The following is a 24,113-nucleotide window of genomic DNA, read 5'->3' as shown; positions in this document are numbered from 1 at the left end:
TTGATGGGAATAACTGCACGTTCGCTAAGTTTTTTATGTTTGAGAGCTGTCAGCAAGTTTTATATAAAAACAAAACAGCTGGAGAACTCTAGGCACTGATGACAAGAGAACAAGGATAGATGATGCTAGCGAAAAAGGGTAAAACTTGCATGGTGAGGTCCTGACTCAAAAAACTATGAGAGTTTCTGCAGGGTTAAGTCTGTCAGGGCCTTATTAACAGGTTAAACAATTTAAGAGTACCAATATAAGGATAGCAAAAAGGATAAGAAGAGTAAACTTGGCTCTAGTGGTTAACTAGAAGCATTATCTTTACCTTTTGAGCTGTCCTAAAGAATAACTTCTTCCTTTATTTTGAGTCTTTCTTTTAATAGCTCCCCAGCCTAGTAATATACTTTGTGAAGAAAATACCAGGCTTTTTGGCTTCTATTGAGAACTTGGCCAATGAAAAATTCTGAAAAGTGTTTTTTAAAGACAAGGTGGGGAAGGAGAGAAGAAGTGAGAGTGCAGGTGAAAAAAGGTTGCTCTTTCAGTGCACCGTTTTGACTGTATACTGGGTATATGTGTTATATGTTCAGACTGTAGGGATGTGGACATCATGGTGATGTATACTGGAGGTGGTGCAGCATAATGTAATTTTGTAACTCTTGGGTTTTTTTATTTACATTAATTAAAAAATATTTATTTTAAATTTATTTTTCTTTCTCTTGTCTTCCATTTGCCTTTCAAAGACTCTGCCCAGTGATCTTCACTGGATGGAAGGCAGGAAGTAGCCCCTCCAGAGTTTCTCTAAAGATACTGCTTGTAAAGGTGTTGGGAGCTGCTAGGAATAGATCTTCAAGCAGAGGCCCACTGCGCTGCAGGTGTATACTCTTGAAGGCTCAAGTTTAAAGTTATGTGCCGTTGCTGTGAAGTCTGTGTTGTATGTTAATACATACACACATGCTTTGAAAGTAAAGTAAAATACAATACACCAAAAATATTTTTTTTATGTGTTTGTTGACCAAGGTGATGCAGGCTCAGTGTGTAAAGACAGAAACTGAATTCTATCGTTTTAGTCAAAGTGAAATAATCAAGGGAGAAGGACACACAATGGGAGCTCTGTACTGGCAACTCAATGACATTTGGCAGGCACCTTCATGGGCTTCCTTGGGTAAGTTTTGTGACAATCTGGTAAAAAGCACCAACTATCAGTCTTGTTTTGTTTTCCTCATCTGGAAGTATAAGAATAAGAAATATGGTTCTGCTCTCTCTCTTGGGCAACTTTGCAAACTTTGAACATGTTTCTGTCCATCCTTTAGAAATGCTTTCCAGAAAAGTGTTTTTCAGGATCATCCTAATAGTCTGTGACAATGGAAGAGGGTAAAGAACACAGCAGTTCTTTTCCTATGGAAGTTCTGCTGTTTAAGTTCAGATGTAGCAGCCACCAACTCTCACCCTTGTTTTAGCAAGATTTAGTTTAGAGAAGTTAAAATCATATGTAACTCCTAATTTCTTAAAAACACATTTTTTCATTTAAGCAATATTCTCATTTCTCCCAAGAAAATAATAGCTTTGAAGCCAGACAAAGCTGCCTATTAGGAAGCAGTGATGGTTAAGACTGAGGGCACAACCCCCTTGTGAAGTAAACTTTCAACTATCCTAGCTTTCCTAATGTAGAGCTGGATCTTCCTGAAACTGCGTGTGAGACATCATCCAGGTTTTTCCAGAGAAATTTTGCATTTTTTGCAAGTTTAACTCTTTTAAAATTAGAAAGATCAATTCTTTTAAAATTGGAGACTGCTAAGAAATTCTGTTTCCAAAAGGGCCTGTCCTAGAAATCCCTGATGATATTTTTTGGCTCAGCTGTACAGATGCGTGTATGTATCCAACCACCCTGGGTGAGAATGGACAGAGAAGGAGCTGGTGTGATAGGAGGGTAAGAAGGAGCACCCATGTATAATTATACTTTCCATAATCCCAACAACTTTGGTTGATTTTGTTCCCCCTGCCCCCCATGGTAAAATGATCAAAATTTCTCCCTTCAGTAGGCAGTAGTGCACTGTCAAAAAAGCTACAGAACTGTGATTCTGTTCTGAGCAGGATGGGATTTAGTATGTAAAGGCTAGGCATCTAGATTTCTTCTGTCGTCAGTTGGGGGAGAGATGGTTATCTCCAGAGCGTGTGATTCATTGTGTCCTTAGCTGTCTAATAAGTGGGATGAATTATCTTCTCCATGCTGAATTTGATTTTCATAGATCTTCATATGACACCTCTCACCCAGCATAGCTTCTGAGAAGCTCTTTATAGGAGAAGATGACTAGCTGAGATTTGGTGTCTAACTTAGTGTCAGGTGAGGTGAATCACTCTTTGTGACTAAATTATTCTGTTAATATGCTATTTATGCACATGATATCTCCTTATATACATTTTTTCCTTTTAGAACACAAAAATGGAGTAATCGGACATAAGAGAGAAGTCACTTAGGCAGTAAGGAATAGGGGAGGAATGTTGTGGTATGCGGGAAGTGGCTGTATTTCATGTTCCGAACGTTTTTGTCTAGAAGTCATTTTGAAATGGAGAAGCTGTTCTATGGCAGCCGTATAGGACTTGGGTAGATTCTCTTTCAATTTTAGTTATTTCTCACATATTCTGTTTTTGAAAATCTTTATTTAAGAATTTCATGTGTGAAGAAATATGAGTGAACTAGAAAAAGCTAAGAGTTAGTGTGAAGTTCTCAATCTGTCCTTAGAACAAAATGCTATTTGGCCTTGCTTTAAAAAAATTAGCCCACCTCATCCTCCCCCTCTTTCTCTGGGGGGTAATGTCCCTCTTGTCCCTCTCCCTTTTTCTCTTTGTTCTTTTTTATCTTTTTTTTTCTTTTTTTTCTTTATTCATCCAAGCAAAGTAACTGCAACCAACAAAGGAAAACAAACCAGTAGAAGAAACAGGCTATTTTATTTAAATGTTACGGCAGGGGTCCAAGTATAATGCTCATCTTTCTGGACTTTCTAGACTTGTATTAGGAAATGGAATATCCCAATGTTAATTTTTATGATTCTAGCAATGGCTGATGCTCTTAGGCTTTAATTACCTAAGGAGAAAAAGATGCTTGGAAAAATGTCTCTGTGTAAAGACAGGTGTATTGATAGACGAAGTGATTGTGGAGACCATAACCGTTGTCTTAAGTGCAGAGCTGATGTCATTGTAGAAAATATATCAAATACTTGAATTATTCATATGTTGTTGAAGTTAGTTTACAGAAAAGAAGCTCAGCAGAGATACAGCTGTCCCTTTGTTTGGTTCTATTCCCTCAGTGGAATGAGGAAAGGTTTAATATTCATTTAATTAGGCAGTGTGGTAGAGGGATTTTTGAAATGCTAATGGCTGAAATTATGCAAAACTTCAGAGAAATTAGTTTTATTTGCACTTCAAAAAAACGTTTCTGCATCTTGTTAGATGGCACAGTAGTATCACCAATGAGTGCTTCTTATTTAAATCTGTTATTTCACAGAGAGCCGGGGGGGTGGGGTGGGGGGCTTACATAATTTCCTGTACAAAACGGAAGTATTTCCTCATGAAGTGGGGAGGGAAAAAGGTAGCAAATGTTTCTCCTTTTAACTTACCTTTAAGATGTTTGCTTGGGATTGAATGGAAACACAGCACAGCACTCCTGTCATAGTACTTGTGCCTTCAGTTCAGAACTAAATAGCTTTTACCACAACTCGGTTTTGATTGTTAGCGCCTAGTTGTGGAGCTGGTTGTGTCATGTTGAATGCTTTAGCATCTATGCCATGTGTTTTGGTGAAGAGCGCTGTGATACACATGGCAATTTACCTTGCTCTCATACAAGTGTCACCTTGAGGTACCCAACGCGGTTGTCATGAGATTCCCTTGAACAGACAACTGGCTTTTATTGCAGGTTCAATATTCGGAGCCCCTGGTGAGCTGAAACCACAGGCTATAATGGAGAATAATAGATCTGAATTTATGAGACTGAGGTGAGGAAAGAACTAGCAGCATGTTTCTCAGGTTGCATTTAATTGTGTGAAGTGATTAATTTAAAATCCGTTCCAGGGAGAACTGTTTGCTCTCGCTCCTGCTATCAGTGTGGAAGGCTTCAGGGAAGAGTCAGAAAAAAGGGTACTGGGGTCTCATTACAAACCTAATTTTAGTTTCCTGTTCTGAAGTTTGATACCACAGAGAGTGCAGACCCCATGTTATTATCAGGAAAAAATTGGGGAACTTGGATTTAAGAATTCATTTAAATATGAGGGGAGGAGGAGAAAACCATCCCAGGGCTGTTTTAAATAACTTTTGTCTGTTGCCTTTGGGCATGCATGTCTGTAACAGGAAAGTTTAAGCCCAGAGATTTCTCACGATATCTACCTGATCTCCAGATTTCCTACATCCATTTTTGGGGCAGGGGGAGTATTTTATATGCAACTTGCCTATTTTTAAATCAAGAAATGTGACTCTGGTCTTAAGAAAATCAAGAAAACAGATAAGAAAATCAAGAAAACAGATGAGCTGAAGAATGTGGCTTTTTTTTTTTTAAATCAGTGAGCTTCAGTTTTCTGTACTGTCTGAAGTTACTTTGGCAATTGTATTATCAAGATCCTGTTGCTGGAAAAGTTATCTTTGGAAGACCCTTCCTGTGTGAAACTGCTCCAGCAGTTGAGCTTTGGTCTTCAGAATGGCTCTAGGTTTTGTGGTAAGGGAAATACCAACCTTAAAAAGCTGATCTGAGGTAAGCAGACTAGTGATGTTTTCAAACATCCCAAAACAATAGCTGTAGTAGTTGAACCCTAGAATGAGTTTTGAAATGGTACAAACTTTTAAGTGTGTGGTTTGTTTGCTTTTGTTTGTTGTTTGGGTTTTTTTGTTCATTTGTTTTTTCCTTGCGGAAGTGTAATGCCAAGTTTAGTCTGAGTTGTTTTCTCCGCTGTACAGGTTTCTTGAGGATCTCTGTATCTGCTGCCTAGGTAGCAAACCTTCTTTCTTTCCCTCCACTGCAAGGTGGTTATGTAATCCAGTTGGAAATCAAGGCACAGCAGAAATTGAGGGTAGGGCCCATTCGAAGAGAAATGGGATTTTATATTACACTGAGTAACAGAAACTGCTCTACTTCAATTGTATTATTCATTTTCATATTTAAGGCATTTGCAGCCTAGATTTTCATCATGTAAATTAAGCTGAGTTAAAAATTCAAGTCAGCAGGCATGGAAACCTCAGCACCTGATGGGTAACTTGCCCAAGCTCGTGGTGGCCTCTGTCTGAGGCCTGCAGTGAGCAGCATCTATTGCACTGACAATTGAAATTCCTGAGAGTCTTCTGGCAGTTCTGAGGGCTTCAGAGTGTTCAGCCCCTCCCAAAACCTGAGGTTAGGCGCAATGCCCATTTCTCATACAAGGCCCATTGCTTTTATTTTTGCTGCCCCCCAGTCTACTCTGTTTCAGATAATCCATCCCCAGTCCAAATCTCTCATCTTCTCAAGTTTCATGACCCTGAAAAGTAATTTGTTAGCACTCCCTGTTTTTGGCAGAATTGTCCTTTAGACCACGAATGTTTTCTGCCAGGAATTGTCCTTGGAATGCAAGAACGTGGCTCCGTTCATATACTGAACAGCACCAATATGCTGAGTATGTTCATCAGTTTATGAACAGCCTGTCTGTCTTGAAGAAACTCAGCAGCCTCTCCTGAAGTTTTCTTTCAGACCTCATCTCTTCGGTTTGCTTCAGTGCTATTAACTTGAATGTTGGTGGTGTTTTGTTGGCGACAGTCTGATCTCAGCACAGTTGAATCTTGTATCGGTTTTCCAGGCAGATACGAGCTTTTCTTGTCTGTTCTCCAAGCTAGCTGGTTGTGAGCTTGTTGAAAGCAAGGTGATGTGCAAGGTGCTAAGCTGGAGCTAGTGCACTTTGCTCTCCGCAAAGTTCATTTGTGTCTATGTGGAGTGCAGGCAGAGCATGTTCAGGTCTGTCTGTGAAAGCCACAAACACACCCTTTAAAGACTACATCACTCTGGATGAAGTCCTTAATTATGATATGTTTGAAAGTGCTAAGAGCTTTGTACAAGCACCAAAACACAGAGAGGTAATTAGTTACAACAAAAACATTACTGGAGATATTTTTTCAGCATCCCTGGACTTTAAACCTGTTGTATAAAACAAAGAGCCAGAAACAAGAATGAAACTGGTATCTAACTTTTCTTTCCTTACGAGATGATGCAGCTGACTTGCTGCTACTTTTTAGTGCCATTTCAATGACTAGATAATGGTTGAGCAAAGACAGAGTTAAAATGCTGACAGTGGGTGCTAGATAGAAAATTAATAGAGAAAGAGATGGAAGCAGCTTCTCTTTTGAAATGGTTGTGTGGCAGTGTTGCATCTGGCAAATTTTTTTTTTTTTTTTTTTTTTGAGCGGACACAATGTTAGATGGCTTTTCCCATTTGTTAATGACAGACTTTCAAAGTATTAAAAGTACAGCTTTCCATTAAAGAGGCAGAGCGAACTGATTGGCATATAGCTGCATCATGTATACTAACTCCCATAAAAAAAGTGTTGTCTCTAGATCTTGGCAAATTCATTTTGCCTAACTCAGAGTTGTCTTTGGTTTGAGAAGTTGTTTTTTTGTCTTCGTTGCTATTGATGTTCCTCTAAGGAAGAACTGAAAGAGGAGGACTGAAAAAGGGAGAGTGCTTTGTATGAGCATCAAAAATCAGACTCTGTCTCTTTACAGTGGTGGTAGTTTGTGGCAATGCCACCAATGCCAGTGTATTTGTCTGGATTCTCAACAAAGATGCTCCAGCTGCTTGCTTAATGTGTGGTACGCTGTGTCAGTTTTGTTAATGTCACTTGTGTTTTAAGGCTTTCTTTGAATAACAGCATAGCAATGATAGGGCCAACACTTACAAAATGTGATCTTTTGGTGAAGCGCAAAGAAAAGCTTGAAAGAGCATCAAATCCCTTCCAGAGCCTCGCCTCGCCTGGAAGAAAACAAGAGTAACTTCAGTCATTCTCTGCACCTGATACAGGTGAAAAACGGTGAAGGGTGATATTGTATTGCCATAGCAGGACCAGAGAGCACAGCAAGGGATTGTGTGCCAAGGCAATCTTGGATTCAATCTGAATCTTTCTTCCTTTTAACCCTTTTCAGAGTATGGTGGTAAGTGGAAACTGCTTCATTATTTTGCCCAGAACTTCTTTGCACCACTGTTGCCTGTGGCCTATGAAGACAAAGGTGTGTTGTATATTTACGGTGTCTCAGATCTTCATGTGGACCACAAGCTGACTTTGAGGGTAAGTGACACCTCTCTCGCCACTCTTGCGTCCCTCCCGCAAAAATGTGAGAGGCTGAAGTGAGCACATCTTTGTATAGACAAGCTTCAGTAAGTCTATGCTCAAACACAATGAGGTGCAATTCTTGTCTTTAATCTTCTTAGGGGCAACATTATCCTTTACTGTAGTAGTGTGTACTGCTTCGCAGAACAAGGAATTAATTGCCTTGCTTATAGCCTGTAGGTATAGGCCTGAAATTAACTATTCTGTTGAAATCTTAAAGGGATTGATGGTTAAATAGAACAAAGTGTGAAAAATGGTACCTCACTACTTAACAAACCTATTCCCTGGTTGTTAGATCTAGATTAACTGACGAAGTGTGTGGGGGGAAGGATTGTACCATTGCTTGCCGGTACTCAAACTACACCGCTTGGGGAAAAAGAACTAGATTATTTTCTGAAATATTAACAGAACATCTAGGTGTACTTTAATTGTAAGGTCACCTATGCAATGTCACCATTTCACAATTGATGCCTTAACTGTATTCTGATAATGCTATAGAAACTGATAGGATTTCTTAGGCAGTATTTGGGCTGCTGAGCTGTCCTGTAGAACACAGTCTTCCTTTTCAATTTGTTACATTTTGTTGCTGTTAGTCACATGGCAACCAGATCCCAAATAAGTTCAGGGGCCATTTTGCACTACAAGATACGATTCCTGACGTAAAGGGTGTCCCCATGTGAAAAGGCTGGGAAGGATGGAAAAATAGACCTGGAGACCTGGAATGACTCACTAGTCATTTTGGAATTAGTAGTACGAGAGTGTCAGTTCCTAGTTCACTGCTCTGTCTGGTGTGCTGCCATGAATTTTCAGATTTATAAGGTTTTTTAATTTAAGATAAGGGTGCATTCATAATGCATACATGATCTCTGGGAATGTATATTTTACTGTATTAATATAACTTCCATAATCCCTTTTAAGATGATGTAGTTTGCTTCTGTTTAATGGTGATTGTGCAGAAGCTCTAGATTACCCAGTTGGGTTACATCAGATAACACTGAGCAATCTCAAGAAAATCTTTTGTTTGACTTTTTTTAATCAGGGAGGGGAGGAAAAAGAGTCAACAGATTAGTCACTTACTAATCTATTTCCCAGCACTCCCTTGGCAGAAATCGACAACCCCCTCCTCTCAAGGAGCCTGGAGAAAACAAAAAGCCTTGCAGATCAAGAAGAGCAACAGATCCAGACTGTTTGAAGCTGACTTCTTGTTAGGTTTATATAATGATCTAATTACTATGCTGTATTGATTGTTTGAATCTTTGTGGAGTTTCTTGGTAGGTGGAAATCGGCTGGTACCGTCAGGGGAACATCTCTTGCAATGAGCAATCCGAAACCTAGGATGCTGGGTTATCTTCACAGATGTAACTTTTCTTCTAAGCTTTGTGCTCTCTCAACATGCTTGATAGGTCGTTGTGCACGCCTGGAGTTCTTTGGAGCCAGTATGCACCCTTGCCAAAGACGGTGTGACTGTTAAAGCACAAAGTGCTGTCCCCATCCACAAGGAGTCCATAAATGACTTGCTGGAAAGATGCAGAAACTGTACCAGGAAAAGCTGCGTTATTACTTTCTGTCTTGTGGGAGAAGGTGGGCTCCAGAGTCCTACGAACCATCACTTCCTTTCATCTCTAAAGGATGCTGTAGGATTAGAAAAGACCCAGCTTAGTGTAAGCATCAGTCATGCTAAATTACTCTATTTGCTTTTGCTAGTCTTACTGTTTTGAGTTGTTTGCCTGCTATACAGTGTCTGATTGCACTGAATGTTCTTTCTCCTTAGCTGTTGCAATTCTGGCTTCCGTGTTCAAAATCAGATTTTTTTTTTTTTTTTTTCCTTCTATATGCATATCTAAATAATACTGCTGGAGTTTGGGTTCTTAGTGTTTTGGGGGTTTTTTTGTGGGTTTTTTGTTTGGGTTTGGTTTTGTTTTAAATAACTAAGTCTCCATTTCGTCTGTTTTGACTGTCTTTCACCTGACTGCTGCAGCATTTCACCTTTCATTCGTTTTGTCCCTAGATAGCAAATAGCATCATGGCAAGTGTTTTGGCTTGCAGACAGTACTGTATGTTAGTACTAGGTGATGCTAGTTCAGTTGAGTGTGGAGTGCATTATTGTCAGCAGTATTTCCTCTTGAAGTGCTCAAACTCTCTCAGATCAGTGTACCATTGCTAACATGCAATATTGCATGCTCCGTTCCTCCTTCTACAAATCCCTGCCCTCCAGCTAAGGGTTCTGATTTGCATTATAGTGATTATTTCTTAATATCTGGCAAGTGTGTCGGTCTTCTGAACAGGCACAAAAAGCATCTGTGTTGTATAACACTGTCATTTAGTCCATTTGCTGCTTTTCCCTAGACTTCTTCCACTCCTAGCAAGTGTGCTCTCTATAGAGAGAGCAAGCACGCTCTGTATGTGTGTGCATGTACACATGCATTTTGTTAAGCCTCATTTCTTAGCATGTAAATCTTATTGCAAAATTCTTAATCAGCAGATTGGCAGGATGGCACCCTGTGTGTTCTCACATTTGGCTACCAAACTGCAGCTTTGCTCTTTAGAGCTAAACTAAACAAGGGGGGAATAGAGGTCTTTAATCTCTTTGAATCTGGACCAGCACAATTGCTTTACAAAAAGAAAATGGGCCAGATTTTCCCCTTATCTCTTTCATGGCACCATGGCCTGCCTCCTGAGTATACAAAGGAAAGAAATCGGCCTGTTTTTATTTTTTTCAGCTGGTGGCACAATCTGGAGTCTGAGTCATGCTGGGTTTTTTTGTGGATGACATCATCAATAATAAAAGCTCTGCAACTGGAGCATCGTTGGGAAATTTCACTCCTTTTTCCCATGGCTGTGTTGTCTCTGCAGTACTAATAAGGATAGCTAGCAAGGAGAAATGCAAAGTGGTTATTTTAAGAAAGTATACAGCTGTGATTTAAAAAATTATTATGTTTTGTGAGAAGGTGGTGCTTCTATATGTAGTTGCTAATAAACTAACTAGACTTTCAAATACATTGCTAATCCAAGCGCTACTCTTCATAGCATTGCTTTTAAAAACATGAAGACTTTAGTGTTTCTTCAGAAAACACAAAATGTAAAGGATGTGTGCTTTTTCTTAAAAATGAGTAGTGTTGTTTTTCTTGTAAGCGGGATGTGATTTCTGCACTTAACATAATTTGTCTGCTTTTTATATATAGTTAATTGGTATTTGAAAATGATGTAGCATTTTTCATGATGGTGAATGGGGAGCGCTGCATCAAAATGCATCCTGGTTGTGCTCTTAAGCCTCTCTGAGATTAACCACTGATAGAACTTAATATAAAACATCATACCTTGTCCTGATATTTCACAACATAGCTGCCTTCTAAATGTAGTGTAAGGACTTAACTGCCATGTTCCATTAAGATGAGGTGACCTCCTGCGTTACTGTGATTTTTTACCATCTTTTGCTTCTGTGTATTTCTGTTACCGATGTAATCGGAAAGGCCAGCTACTTCAGTAGCTGTGCATTTATAGGTTGAGTGAAGTGTGTTGGTGGAAGGACAAATCTCTTTCACTGCAGTAAGTACAGGATACCAGTACTAGGTACAAGTCAGATTACCATTTATTTGGTTATTTTCATAAGAAGATGTTAGAGTGATAACACTTCATGGCATTTTTCCACAATCTGTAGTATTCTGTAGGAAGGCTATAACAACATTTGCAGTTTTGCATGATTCTTCCATATGAATCCTGTTGGTTTGACCTTTCGTTCCAGAAGAGGCTTCCATGAAAGAATAGTAATTTTGATCAAATGTGGTTGTTCAGTCTGTTTTGCTGACACGCAGGTCTTACCCAGTTTGGGTGTAACTGGGTTCTTATTTAACATGTGTATTTTCATTTATTTATTTATCTCTCTTCCAGGCCTCTGTATCCCAACGAGATGACATTTATGTATTTGTTCTTCAGACCACTGCAATTGCTCCTTTTGTTTCTCTGGATGTAGGGAATATAAAAGGCAGATTTAGTGATAATGGTTTCCTCATGACCGAAAAGAAGAAAGTCGTCATGTTTTATCCTTGGGAACCTACCAGTGTTGAAGAACTAGAAAAGTCACTAACCCTGACCTCTCTGGTGGACGTTGTCTGAGGATACTTCGTTTCCTTCTAGATAAGGAGTGAAACAGGAAGAGGAAAAAATTAGAAGAATTTGACTAAAGTTGAAGTGACGTACAATTTGAACTGACTGGAGAACATACTGTTTATTCCTGTCGTGTGAATTTTAACTGCTGGTTCAATGTAAAGATACCAACAGCAAAGCTTGCGTATAATATATGTGGTGCATTGAAAGTAAGGCTTTCTCAGGTAACGGGAAAATATATCCCATGTATAAAATGGGAGCGGTGAGTTGGTGCAAGAGAGCTAGTCTGAGCTCTCCAATTCACATGAGATGAATTACTGGGTTGTGAATTCATCCTAACTAAGAGGCAACAGAAATGTGCGCCTCCAGAGTATGGTTGTAAAAATCCATATTTTTTCCAGTTTCACTATGCCGTAAATGGGAATTCATCTTAGGATAACAGCAAGGTATGCTGGGGGCAAGGAGGAAGGGCAGGGAGTGAAGCTGGGACCACCTCCACAGGTATGCCCCCACTTGGAGTGGTTTGATCTATCTACAGCCAAATCGGGAAAGCGCTAGTCCTACCCTTTCAGATCTATGGCTGTGTCGTGGTTTAACCTCAGTTGGCAACTAAGCACCATGCAGCCGCTTGCTCACTCCCCCCCCGCGATGGGATGGGGGAGAGAATTGGAAAAGCACAAGTGAGAAAAACTTGTGGGTTGAGATAAAAACAGTTTAATAATTGAAATAAAATGATAATGATAATAATATGATAATAGTAATAATACACAAAGCAAGTGATGCACAGTACAATTGCTCACCACCTGCCGACCGATGCCCAGCCAGTCCCCGAGCAGTGGCCCCCCCGCCAGCTTCCCCCAGTTTATGTACTGAGCATGACGTCACATGGTATGGAATGTCCCTTTGGCCAGTTTGGCTGTGCCCCCTCCCAGCTTCCTGTGCACCTCCAGCCTTCTCAGTCGGTAGAGCATGGAAAACTAGAAAGTCCTTGGCCAGTGTAAGCACTACCTAGCAACAACTAAAACATCGGTGCCTTATCAATTTTGTTCCCATCCTAAATCCAAAGCACAGCACTGTACCAGCTACTAGGAAGGAAATTAACTCTATCCCTGCTGAAACCAGGACAGGCTGTCACTCCATCAGGGGTCCTGCCTGCCTCCTGCAAGGTAGGCTTCCAAATAGGCATGAAGCCTGGGCTGTCTAGTCAGACATCAGGGAGATCTGTTCCCCCTTCTGAAAGGGGAATTGAGTACGAGACTTGTTTTCTTCTCTCTTCTTGTTCAACATTGAGCAATAACCTTGAGAGCTCTGCATCTAGGTTTGTCTCTTCCCAGAGGGCTGCAGGTGTAGTCACAAACCCTTTGCTGCTGCATGGGATCCTGCATAATGTGGCATAGTACGAGATATGCCTAGCTGTGGGAAAAGGAACGGGGCAAAGAGTTGACCAAAGGTGCAAAGAGAAAAGGGGCAGTACAGAGAAGAAATGGTCATGTGAGAGGACCACAGAGTTACAAGTGACTGCTTTTTCTCTAGTAGTTGCATAGTGCGGGGGCTGCTGTTCTCACTCAGACATTGCTGCGCAGCCATTCTGTTATCTCCTGGCATTCCCCGTGACTGGCCCTGTGCTCCACGCTGATCTTACTCTCCTTCCAGAGGAGGAGTTGGCTTAGCTTTGTTTATCAAGCAAATTATGTCATAATTCTGTTTGGGTTGGGTTTTTTGTGTGTGTGTGTCTGTGCACACGCGCTACCTTTTAAAATACAGACATCAACAAGGGAAAACCTCAACATCTTAATTTTGCTTCTTTGTGTGTGGGTTCTGCATAGAAGACACTGTTGACTCATTATTAGATCTGGTGACACATTGAACTCCTTAGTCTGTACAAAGTAATGGTGCATCACCTGCTATTCTGTTTCCGAGTAAGTTGTTTTTAAAACGTTTAGGTTTCCCATAGAAATGTCATCTCACTTTGGCATTTGATACAAAGAAAATAAGCTTGCTTCAGCATGGGGGGCTGCTGTAGCCTGTGTAGCTGAAAGCCTGTTTGGCTGTCAGGAAATCCAGGGCACCGAGCTGTGCCATGGGCAGGTTGCTAAACACTGGCCTTGTCTGTCAGATGTAGTTTGAAATGCACCTGGGATCTTGCTGGGGTTCCACAAGGATCCTCTCAGAGTCCAAGCAAGTATTAATTTTCTTGCAAAGCACCTAGCAGAATCAGCACTTTACAGTTCAAGGTGTTTGACCAAGCTCTACTGATGATGTCCACCTTCACAGTAAAAGCACCACGTGGGTGATGCTTGCTGGTGGTGCTGTGGGTCTGGAGCATGAGTGGGGAGAGCGGCTGCATCTTCCATTCGTCAGTTAGAGAACTTGGAACTGGGGGTTGTTTTCTTGCAGTGATCACAGTTTTAATGGGCAGAGAGATAAGCGCGTTGACGGATGCTTGGCGATCTTTGGTGCTTTTTCAATAGGGTCTTAACCAAAACTGACATACTCCTGAGCAAGAGGAAAAACTTAGAGATGAAAGGGAAATGGTAAATGGAAGTTGCTTACAAATGCTTTATTAGGTCACCAAAACAACTAACTGCAGTTGCATAGGAGGGCTTTTCTGATTCAAAACTTGTCATAGTTGAAAGAAAACATGAAAGCAATCACAATGTGTATGTGCCAACGTTTATAGGTTATATAAAATAAATAGGGAAAATGACAGTCATGAATAAAACTTAACAGTTAGAAAATGCAGACATTGATAAAGGAATTTGGAAGTTATCTGAGAGGCATCCTGGGCCAACAGTACAAGAAAAATCCTCCAGTTTTTTCAGTGTCCTGGAATAAAAGTGGAATCAAAGCAGCAACAGAGTCAATATAAGGTAAGGATGAAAAAATGTGGAGAAAATATGGAATAAATATGATTAATAAATATTGCTGCAGTGTATTAGGAAAAGGGCAGGTTGGTTGATGTCTTTCTCTTACATTGATATAGAAATGTTTCTTCCAGCAACATCTAGATAGAATTTCAAAATGGCACTTAATAGAGTTAAATAAATAAAACTTTGACAGAATTACTTGTTTCAAAGACAATCAAGAGGACTATCTGTTCTTAGTGCATCTCAGAATATGACTGACGTTTCAGAGATGTAGAAAAGAGCTTTTGCATTGCTAGAAGCCATAAACCATGAATTTGGATAACTGTGACCTTGTTTAGCATGTCACAAATTTTAGGCAAAAGCATGAAAGAAATGATGTGGTACATGATCAATAATTGACGAAGTGGCTATGCAACTAATGCCTACCAGCACTGTTACACAGAAGAGCATTCTTTTTATAAAATGGTTTTTTTCTGTTGCCTTATGCAGTTACCAGATTGGCATAAAAAGGTTCAAATTTTTAATTATTGTTATTTTTGAAGGTCAGAAGCTCCCTAAAGAGCGGGTCCATTATTTCTCACTGGAAAGCTTTAATTCAGCACTAGGTGCTGTTATGAAAGATTAGCAATTGCTTAAGGCAAATGCTTGAGCTCAAAACAGAATTTAATGGGGGAGGTTCACTTCCATTATTGTCTTAATATCCTTAATATGTTCTTTTGGTTTCCTGGTGTTGTAGTAGGTATGTATTTATAGATGCTATTTTCTTCTCTCCCCCTTGCAGCAGTGGCTATAACATGTACCTTGGTTAACCATTTCCCCTTGGTATTTTTGCTGTTGCATACTGTGCTATACTTGGTTACATTGTTCTGCCTTTGTCTCAGATCAGGGCAAAGATAGGAATGCAACGGCACAGAGATCTTCAGAGCATCCATCACTCTGATCGACACATCCATCTGTAGCCATCTGAGTGTTGTTGCAGCTACTCAGCAGCACCTGTATTGCCAGTTGTATCTGATGGGTTAGGGATCAGCAGCAGGAGCATTAGGAAGAGCATTTGGTAAGTGTCATGGTGCTTGTCCTCAGTGTCATTAAGTTATTGGTGGCAACAGTAGAGGGGAATGGCCTCATCAATATTCTTTCAGGGTGCAGCCTTGCAATGCTTTGTTCAAGGGATCAGTGGGTTTGCTTGTGCTGATGGCCTTTGTTTGCTTCCAGGCTCCCTCTGGGCTGTTCTCCACAGATGGCAAAAGCAGCAGTCAGAGTTCCCCTCAGCAGGAGCCATGACAAATGCCCTTCCAGAACAGAACTTGAGAGCAGATTTTGGAAGAAAGCTGTATGGCATTGGCTAATTCGTTGTCCTAAAACTGGTCTCTGGCAGAGATTTGGCTCTGAACCCGTTCAGGACCTGCAGAGACCATTTTGAGCTTTAGAGGGCACCTCTTTGTTGGTACTTTCTGCCACACAAGGAAGACTTATTTTGCTCCGGTTTACTGGAGCACTTCCTTGGAAGCTTTCCAAGTTCTTCTACATCTTTTCCAGGAAAGAAGCATGTCAATGTATCTAAAGTTCCCCTCTAAGTAAGCGTTCATAGCTCTTTGTCAGTCTTTGTTGTTACCTGCTGTTTGCATACCTTGGGGCCTGGACAATTTTTCTGCCTCAGAGGCATGTCTGTCTTCAGTACTTGTACTTCTATTAGTCCCGTTTTGGTTTCGGAGATGTGTAGCAGAGACCACTTCAGTGACCTGTAGCAATGTCAGGTGCAGAGGAACAGGCCAGTGAGTTTCTTCTTGGTAAAGGACAGTTCGGTTTTGTAGGTTACAAGCCAGCCTTTACGTTGTCAGAATTGCAGTTTTCTTTCGTACCCTCTGAGGGGTAAGTTGAGTCACCCAGGAACTTGCGGTTTGAATGTTTAAGGACATGTTCCAGTCAAAGAATTGGGTTTACATAACTCTGCTTTCCAGTCAGATGTTACAAGACAGCAAAATGAAAGCCCCAATTTAGTTTAATTAGGGTGGAAAAACAAAACTTAAGTGAAAAATACAGAACCTTAAAATTACTTGGTTTTGTCCCTGCCAACGTTGAGGAAAGGCCATCTTACTGTAGGAAGTAGAGTCAGTTAGTAAAGACCTGTAAATGTCTGTTTTGATTATTAGCGTGCATCGTAGCCAAAATAGAGGTGTCTTTGGTCTAGGCCACTACAGCAAAGGAAACATGCTGCAGCATGAAGGGAACCACCACCCTGAGGACTAGTCAGGAGGAAGGTGGTGAGTCTGGGTGCTTGCCAGGACCTGTTCTTGGGGGTCTGCTTTTGGAAGTTGATCTTGAGATTTCTGTGAGTGCAAAGTGGTTCAGAATTGCTCTTTCTTCGAGTAGCTTTTTTACATTGTGCTGGGGGGGGGAGGGGGACCTGGTTGACTCTGTCGAGGGAAATGGCTGTGGTAGAAGTGATGTTACCCTTGTGTATTAGAACCACTGGCCTGTGGATCCAGCCAGGCTCTATGGTCCAGTGGGGAGTTGGGTAAACCAGAACAGGAGCTCTAAATAAGAATGAGCGTGGTCTGTCAAGCTGGTGGCCTGGTGGGGAAGCATGCTGTTGTCAGATGCAGGAGCTGAACATTTCAATCCTTTTTCATGGTGGTGAAAAATCAAACCTTAAAGGCTGGCCTCTGATACCTCTTTGCAAACATTGTGATCGCCAGGCTTTTGCCAGCACTGCAGCTTCTCTCTCTTCTTATGTTGTTGCAGTCCTCCTTTGCCCGTTGTAAATAAGCTGGATCATCATACTCTGGCATGCTGGCCCCGTGATTCTGTCTTACCAACTAGCATGTGATATACCAGGATTTAAGCTTCAGCTCACTTTCCCAACAACTGTAAAGGAGCGATGGCGTGAGCCAGCCCTCAGGTGGTTTCTTGTGAAAGAAAGAGTGGAAAGCTTGATCTCTTGTTAAGAGTCGTTCCGTGGTAGTGGTAGGAAGCTGTAGTTGGGTTGCCCAGCCTGATCACTGGTGAGGAGCTGAGGATAGCAGAGGAGCTTCCATGAAGAAGCAGGCCCAGTGTTTAGGACAGTGATGTGGTTTGTGCATCTAGCCATCTGCTACCCATCTGGAAGTGCTCTGGCCACAGATTTTGGTTTGTACTGTAGCCAAATGCAGAGTTTCTTGCCTGGGATGCTGAAGACAAAGATACTGAGGTGATTGCACATCTGAAAGAAGTGAGGCATTAGTCATGCTCCCGTCTTTCTGGTAAACATCGTTGTATTAGCTAGCCCAGAGGGCATGGTAGTACTCTGCGCATTCACGTGAGCGCGTGTGTGTGCTGACTCAACTAGAATGTTGGCAAGTGCTGCTGCAGGCCACAGGTTAACTGATGTTAAGTCAGTTGCAAGTGTTTTCCCTTGCAGTGTGTAATGAAGTCCACGGATCTGCTAGTGCTCTTCTGTAATGTGAAAATAGCAAGGGGTAAATGGATGGCTGAAAAATTTCTATAGCAGTTGCTTCTAAATGAGTCCACGGGGAAACCTCTACAGGCTTTGAATAATGTATATACTACAGCCTAACTCTAAGCGGGGCATCAGACTGCTTCATAACCCTGAATACAGAAAAGCAACTCCTAGGTAATTAACTTGTGCTGTCTTTTGCTTATAGCTGTAGGCATCTTTTGAAGGCAGCAAAAGTTTGTACTCTGCCTTTGACAGTTACTCCAGAACTGCTCTATTGTAAGAGAAGATTGTGTGCTCCAGAAGAGCCGAAAGCTGTGAATGGTGGGTAAGTATCGACCATTGCACCCTGAGCTAACAAATGGGCACCACCATTCCTGTCACTTAGTTGGAGGGAGCAGGGAGAGTTAATCTTTTTCCTTAAACACAGGAAAACAGCATTTCACTTGCCCAGAAAAGGGAGAAAAGATGCTTCATACACCACCATGTGCAGGTAAGATTCTTATCCTTCCTGCAGTCCACAAAAATCTCAGAATGCTGCCTAGAACTTCCCACTATCACGCCGACTTCCTAGTTTGTAAATACATCCCAAGATGACACCAGAAACTGTGACAGACAATCTAAAATCAAAGGCAGTTTAACTTTCTGAATAATCCTTTTTACATCAAACGTAGAGAAGGTCTGTAGTGTTCTCTTATCACAACTTACTTTTGCTGCATTCCGTAAGTTTCTGGCATTTATTACTGCAGCACAGTAGCAAAATAATGTAGCAAGTTCCAATTACTGCAAGTGCAGATTAAGTTTAGCATTATTTCAGATTTTGATCCTCACTGTAATTAATTAAAAATTTAATACTAAACTTGACTGAGGATGCCCAAAGGTTACAGCTCTCTACATTCCGGGGAAAAAAAAGCTTAATTAGATAACCTTCCTTATTTTAATATTGACCCATTTGAACATTGCAAGTGTTTCCAGATAAATCTGTGTGGTCACTGTCAAAGCGACAGAGCACTCAGAAGGACAAACCCATGAAATCAGCTTTTAAGGATGTTTGAGGTTGTTGGTTGGTGCTTTTTGATCATACCTCCAGCCTCAGTGCTTTAATTGCTAATGGAAATACGCACCAGGCTTCCTACAGTATGATGCAGTGCATTAGAAGAGCCCACTGTGGCACGGGCCTAGTCAGTACTCCTGTTCACCCAGCCGCAGTGCAGAGATGCCCTGCTCTGAGTAAGAGCATGACAGATTGCTGGGGAAGTTTTCCTAAAACTTCTAATGGAAAAAAATTTAACTCCAGAAACTCCGTTCTTGCTGTTCACGCATGTGTCTTAAAAAAAAACAACCCCAACTTATTCCTGACTTTTGAGAACTTACTTAGTAATACCCTTCTCAGTGTTGTTTCCTTAGAGGTAATATGGAACAGAATGGGGACAATGGCCGGCGCAGTGAGGTCTGCATGCTAACTTACTGTGCTGAATGAAAACGTAGGACTGAGGTACACCATTACTACCCTCTTCTTAGCAGTTAAGTGAGAGAGGTTTCTCTCTATAAGCCAGGTGTAGACAGGAGCTCTTGGGCAGCGAATTCCTGGGTTCCTGCAGGACTATTTTTTAGTTTATTCCATCAATCACACTTGTGAAATAGGAATGGCACTTCCTTTCTGGGCAAGGTGTGAGGATAAGTCTGTGTCCGAGGTGAGCAGATACCATGATGACGCACATCATAAATATATCTTGACAGTTACCTGTTACGAAGAATACATCTGCTTTAAATGTTTCTGTTAAGACTTGTCTGCATCGCTTACGCTTTCTCTTGCTAAGCCTGGCTCCTCTGTATACTGCCTTCATCCTCATACCTGCAAGGAGCCTGGCCTTCTCCCAGGTGCCATCAGTACAAGAATGAGCGTGCCCTGTATGGGATGACCACTTACTAATAAGAAAAAAGGTAAAGCAGAAAGAGTAAAGCTGTGTGTTTTAGCATTTTCTTTTAATTGAGCTGCTTGAGGTAAACACTAGGCTCTCCAGCAGGGTTGCCCTGCCAAATGAGAACTACAGAAGACGACACAAATGTCTCCTACGAGATGTTGCGCCACTTCCTGTAGTGTGTCCTACACTAGCTAGCTACACACACTCCTACTCTCGCCTAGTCCTTACAAACTGTGTGGCATGCCTGCAACACACATACTTACGATACTAAGGGTTAATGCAGATGGGAAAAGTTGTCTTATTATGTGACTCAACTGTAAAAATTTAATGTTCCTGTTTGAATTAGTGAGAATACTTTTAATATTTTTCTATTTCTAAAGAAAGTGAGGGGGGAGGACCAAAGCCTCTTTTGTTAAATAGACTGGAACTGAGATGCTGCAAGGAAAGATGCTGCCAGACTGCCATTTAAAGTACTTGAATACACAGGGCCTAGGGGAGTTGTCCTGCTGTTCCTTGCAGGATCACTAACCTGATGAATAGCTATTATGCAGCATTTGGTCATGAAGTGCTTAAGGAAATACAGACCCAGGTGTCTTCTGGTGGTTTAAAAGCAGAGCTGGTCAGAAATAAGGCTAAAAGGTGTGAATCAGCAGCCACGATGCCCTGGTGACCTGCAGGACTGTAGAAACCTCAATTAAAAAAAGTCTCTGCCAGCCCCCTGAACCGTGCTGGAAACTCTGTGGCAGCAGAAGGTGCGTTTGACTCCGACAGCAGCTCTGCTAGGGCTCAAAAAGCTCCTCCACCCCCAGAATATGAGAACCTTTGCCTTGTTTCTGTTACAGCTGGAATGCAAAGAGAACACTGGACAAGTGCATTAACGGAACAAAAATCCATACACCTTTGACACTGCATATGTAGGTTATACATACAATAACTGAAAGAAAGAACGGTATTTTTACTATTATGCCTCTTGTTTTTCTGGAAGTAATTAACCTACTCAGTAATTCAGCTGGATATAAAATTATTTCACAAGTTTTTTTTCCTTACTCGGGGTTTAATTCATTACAGCAAATACTGCTCTAAACGTAACAATTCTCAAGGTTTATCTTAATTCATTTCCTCAGGAGTGACACCCAGGTTACTGAAGACTGAGCTGAACCAAGAACACCACTGTCAATCTCCATCTTTGTGCAAAGAAAACTGGCTACAAGTGGGTGACAATGGTATGATGCCGCTCATTGCGTTTTCATCATGAAACCCGCTATCTGTATTCTTAGGAGGGCCAATATCTGTAACGGTTACACTCACCATCTCAGATTAACGTGCAACAAGAAGAAATACTGCTCAGAACACATTTATTAGAGGAGTTTCTAGATAGCCTAAAGAACAACTGTCTCATCAGAGTTTTGCTGAAACGCTAAATAGTTGGTTTCAGTGTAAATGATTCTCTGCTGCCATAATTATGAGAACTAAAAGAGACCATGAGTCAGAGGCTTTAGTTCCAAAGCACAGACAAAGCACAGCTGCTCGGCAGTAGCTGATGCTCCTGGTCTCCCACCATATAAGATACTTAAGCTTTAAGATGGGTGGCTTGCAACCCTTATTTTAGTATCTGGACATCAGCATAGTTTTGTATGGATGTCTAAAACTGAAGTGATAAACCTTCAATAATTCTACTTGAAAAAGATACGTAAAAATTACAGCAAGGGTAGACAAGAGACTTCATTTTGGGTTTTTATTATAAAAGTAAAATAAAAATAAGCATTTAAAAAGCACACTTTTTTAAAGGAACAGATATTAAAAAAACTATTTACAAATAGGAAAATGCCAAACTTGAAAAATTTTTCGAATAAGAGGCACCAAAGTTAAACTTTAAATACACTATTTGAAATATAAAAGATTCTTTTTTTTACGATTCTCTCTTCTCTCCGAGTTGTCATTGTTGTGATTAAAGTCATTATTTTTCTTTGCCAGCTATTTTATGAGCTTTTTTCATGCAACTGTGCTGCAAAAATTATGAAGAGAGCAGCTAGAAACTCTATCCTTTGATTGCTCTGTATGCCTTACTTCTTTTTATTAAGTGAGTCGGTATTATGCATTAACAAGGAGTGACTTTCATCTATAAAAGAAAATTCTCGCAAACCAGAAACGCTCAGTCAGTCATTCACAGTGTCCAGTCCTGTGTATTAATGCGGCAGCAGAGCCCTGGTTATTGTATATGGCTTGTAAATGAATAAAATTAAATGTACTTGAGGAAGGAAGCAACAGCTAGGAGTCACACGCTGAAGTTGCCGTTGGTTCAGGTTCGTGTGTGGTTCCTCCAGCGCCCTTTCGGTTGTGAATTCACTTCCCTCTGGCCAGGATGACACCGATGTAATTTTACGTCACGTTTGTTCCTGTAACTGCATATTGCTAATCGAATATTACTAGTTGGCTATATAATTGCTTTGCACCGAACTTTCATGTCCATAGCCCAGGGTCATTTTGCTAAGTGTTACTGATGACTTGCTGTTCATAGAGTCTGAATAAGTAAAGCTCAGTTTGCGGAAGGAGGTCTCCACACCGCTGTCACACATGCTTTCGTTGTCTTGAAATTTGCTATTATAAAGCTCGCCTGAGGGAGAGAGAAAAGGGAAATATATTATCGTTTGTGTTGATTCAGTAATGTTGCTTTCCGAAAAGCCTAAGGAATGCAAACTGATAGGTTAAAGCTCCTCTATAGGAAAATAACTCTAACTTTAGATATTATTATAGCAAAAGCTATGCTGAATGTTTTCAGCTGACCAAAGCATGCAGTCTGATGCACTGCTAGCAGAGATCAAGGGCAGTTGGAGCTTGGGTGGGATGAGAAGCCTGGTGCTCTGCTAGCACTAACACTGCACTAGTCAGGACTCGGCCTGAATGTGGTAGTAGCAGGGCACAAGGCTCTCTGGTTCTCAGATTCCCAGACTCTGTGCAAGTATACAGCTCCAGGATGAGGCCCCTAAAACCTCCTCGTGTTACCTCACTTACAGATTTCTTTTTGAGACAGACACTTGAACAATTTTCATCTAGAAAGTGAGCCTGAAATGTGAAGAAGTCAGCAGCAGCTGTCGTCTGTGCCAGATCCACAAAAGAAGTGCCTGACTACAAGAGAACTGTATCTGAGTTGAAGGTATGATGTGGGCTCAGCGTGACTAGAACAGTGGTCAGCATATTAGAGTTCAGTATTATTTTTCTGAACAACTAGCTTAAAATAAACGACATGATGCAGTCCATTCCTGTTGCAAAGCAGCAGAACCCCTCTTACCCTTCAAGATTAATCTAAAGAGGCAATATGTGTACCGGCACATTTTTGAATAGGTGTGAAGGTTCGTTCCATGACTGAACAAACAATTTTCTATAGAGAGTAAACCGGCAATGTTAGACCAGGATGGAGTTACTGTGTTTCTTTTTTCTTTCCAGAAATATCTACAGTATTTTCACATAGGGTATATATTTCCACATTAGGGTGCTGGCAGCACTGCTGGTGTTGGAACAGAGCATCAAGAAGAAGCAAAGGCTTTTTGTTACTTAACAGGACCAGGCAGTGACTGAACGTCCCTGATGACTTACTGCCTTCTCACAATCTGTTTTTCTGTTAGTAGAACCCCCTGCCCAAAACCACCGTAGGACCTCCATTGCTGAAGATGCTCCACGCTCAACTGGACGTGACACAGGCAGCCTCATGTAATGTTATATTGGCCCTGCTCGAGGTCCCCTGTAACCTAAACCATTCCCGATTTCTCTGCCTACAGAACACTGGGCCATTTCGGAATGCCACACATTGTGGAAGGAGAAATTTAATACCAAAGTCTTACTGAGAAGTTAGTTTATGAACCCAAAACACTTTTTGTTTATCCAGATATGGGGTGGGGGGGAGTCAAAAGGTAATGGCACTTGTACAGGCCTGGGACATCATTCCCTAGTTTATCTTTTGAAACTTATCCCCAGTACATCCAAGGAGTTACCATCAGTAAGTGGCAGATGTCTGGGTTCAGAAAAGGGAGCCGGTATAATCAATACTGTAATGCAGGGCTACCGATTCAAATGGTCCACTGTTCCCTCTCTTCTAGGCCTAGCAAATGTCTACAATGAGAAAGTCCTGCTGCAGTAAAATATTTCTGAAACAGGTAAGCGTCTCGGGCATTGTGTGTAAGAAACTATGCCAGCTCTCAGCAGTCCAAGGGGAGGGAGGGGCGGGGAGGAGAATTGGAAAAGTGTTTTAAATAAAACTCTTGATGTTTTCCTGTCAATTTTACCTGTCTCTCCATTTGCAAAGGTGGGTGGTGATGATGACGGAAGAGCTTTTGTTGTATTGTCCTCCTGGTGAGACAGGCTTTGTGAGATGGATAGTGCTTTCTGAATGATTTCAATGGCTTCGGTGTGATCCATCTGTCTCAAAGCAGCGATCAACTCTTGAACTGTACCACCAGAAACCTG

The 24,113-nt window shown here is 41.2% G+C and overlaps 2 protein-coding genes and 1 long non-coding RNA gene across 4 annotated transcripts in view; 2 read left to right on the top strand and 1 right to left on the bottom strand.

Moving 5' to 3' along the window:
• Positions 1-11,628, top strand: part of MANBA (mannosidase, beta A, lysosomal) — a 56,177-nt gene extending 44,549 nt beyond the window's left edge. The window contains exons 14-17 of the mRNA XM_009327040.1: positions 1,006-1,150; positions 7,136-7,278; positions 8,724-8,981; positions 11,209-11,628. Coding sequence (XP_009325315.1) covers positions 1,006-1,150; positions 7,136-7,278; positions 8,724-8,981; positions 11,209-11,433 — 771 coding nt within the window. The 3' untranslated portion in view covers positions 11,434-11,628. The remainder of the gene's footprint in view (positions 1-1,005; positions 1,151-7,135; positions 7,279-8,723; positions 8,982-11,208) is intronic.
• A 6,014-nt stretch (positions 11,629-17,642) lies between these two features.
• Positions 17,643-24,034, top strand: LOC103919519. Of its 2 annotated transcripts, none has more exons than XR_663747.1 (4): positions 17,643-18,055; positions 20,777-20,875; positions 23,747-23,803; positions 23,953-24,034. It is a non-coding gene; the product is annotated as an uncharacterized LOC103919519 (long non-coding RNA). The 2 variants fall into 2 exon arrangements; XR_663748.1 differs by lacking the exon at positions 17,643-18,055 and adding an exon at positions 19,573-19,671.
• NFKB1 (nuclear factor of kappa light polypeptide gene enhancer in B-cells 1) overlaps positions 21,381-24,113 on the bottom strand; it is a 48,156-nt gene continuing 45,423 nt past the window's right edge. The window contains exons 22-23 of the mRNA XM_009327039.1: positions 23,933-24,110; positions 21,381-22,266 (exon numbers count right to left, since the gene is read on the bottom strand). Coding sequence (XP_009325314.1) covers positions 22,079-22,266; positions 23,933-24,110 — 366 coding nt within the window. The 3' untranslated portion in view covers positions 21,381-22,078. The remainder of the gene's footprint in view (positions 22,267-23,932; positions 24,111-24,113) is intronic.

Source organism: Pygoscelis adeliae, unplaced genomic scaffold (genome assembly GCF_000699105.1).
Source record: "Pygoscelis adeliae isolate BGI_AS28 unplaced genomic scaffold, ASM69910v1 Scaffold87, whole genome shotgun sequence".
In the NCBI taxonomy this organism is placed as follows: Eukaryota; Metazoa; Chordata; class Aves; order Sphenisciformes; family Spheniscidae; genus Pygoscelis; species Pygoscelis adeliae.
The sequence above is the reverse complement of the archived record's forward strand: the minus strand, read 5'-3'. Positions and strand labels throughout refer to the sequence as shown.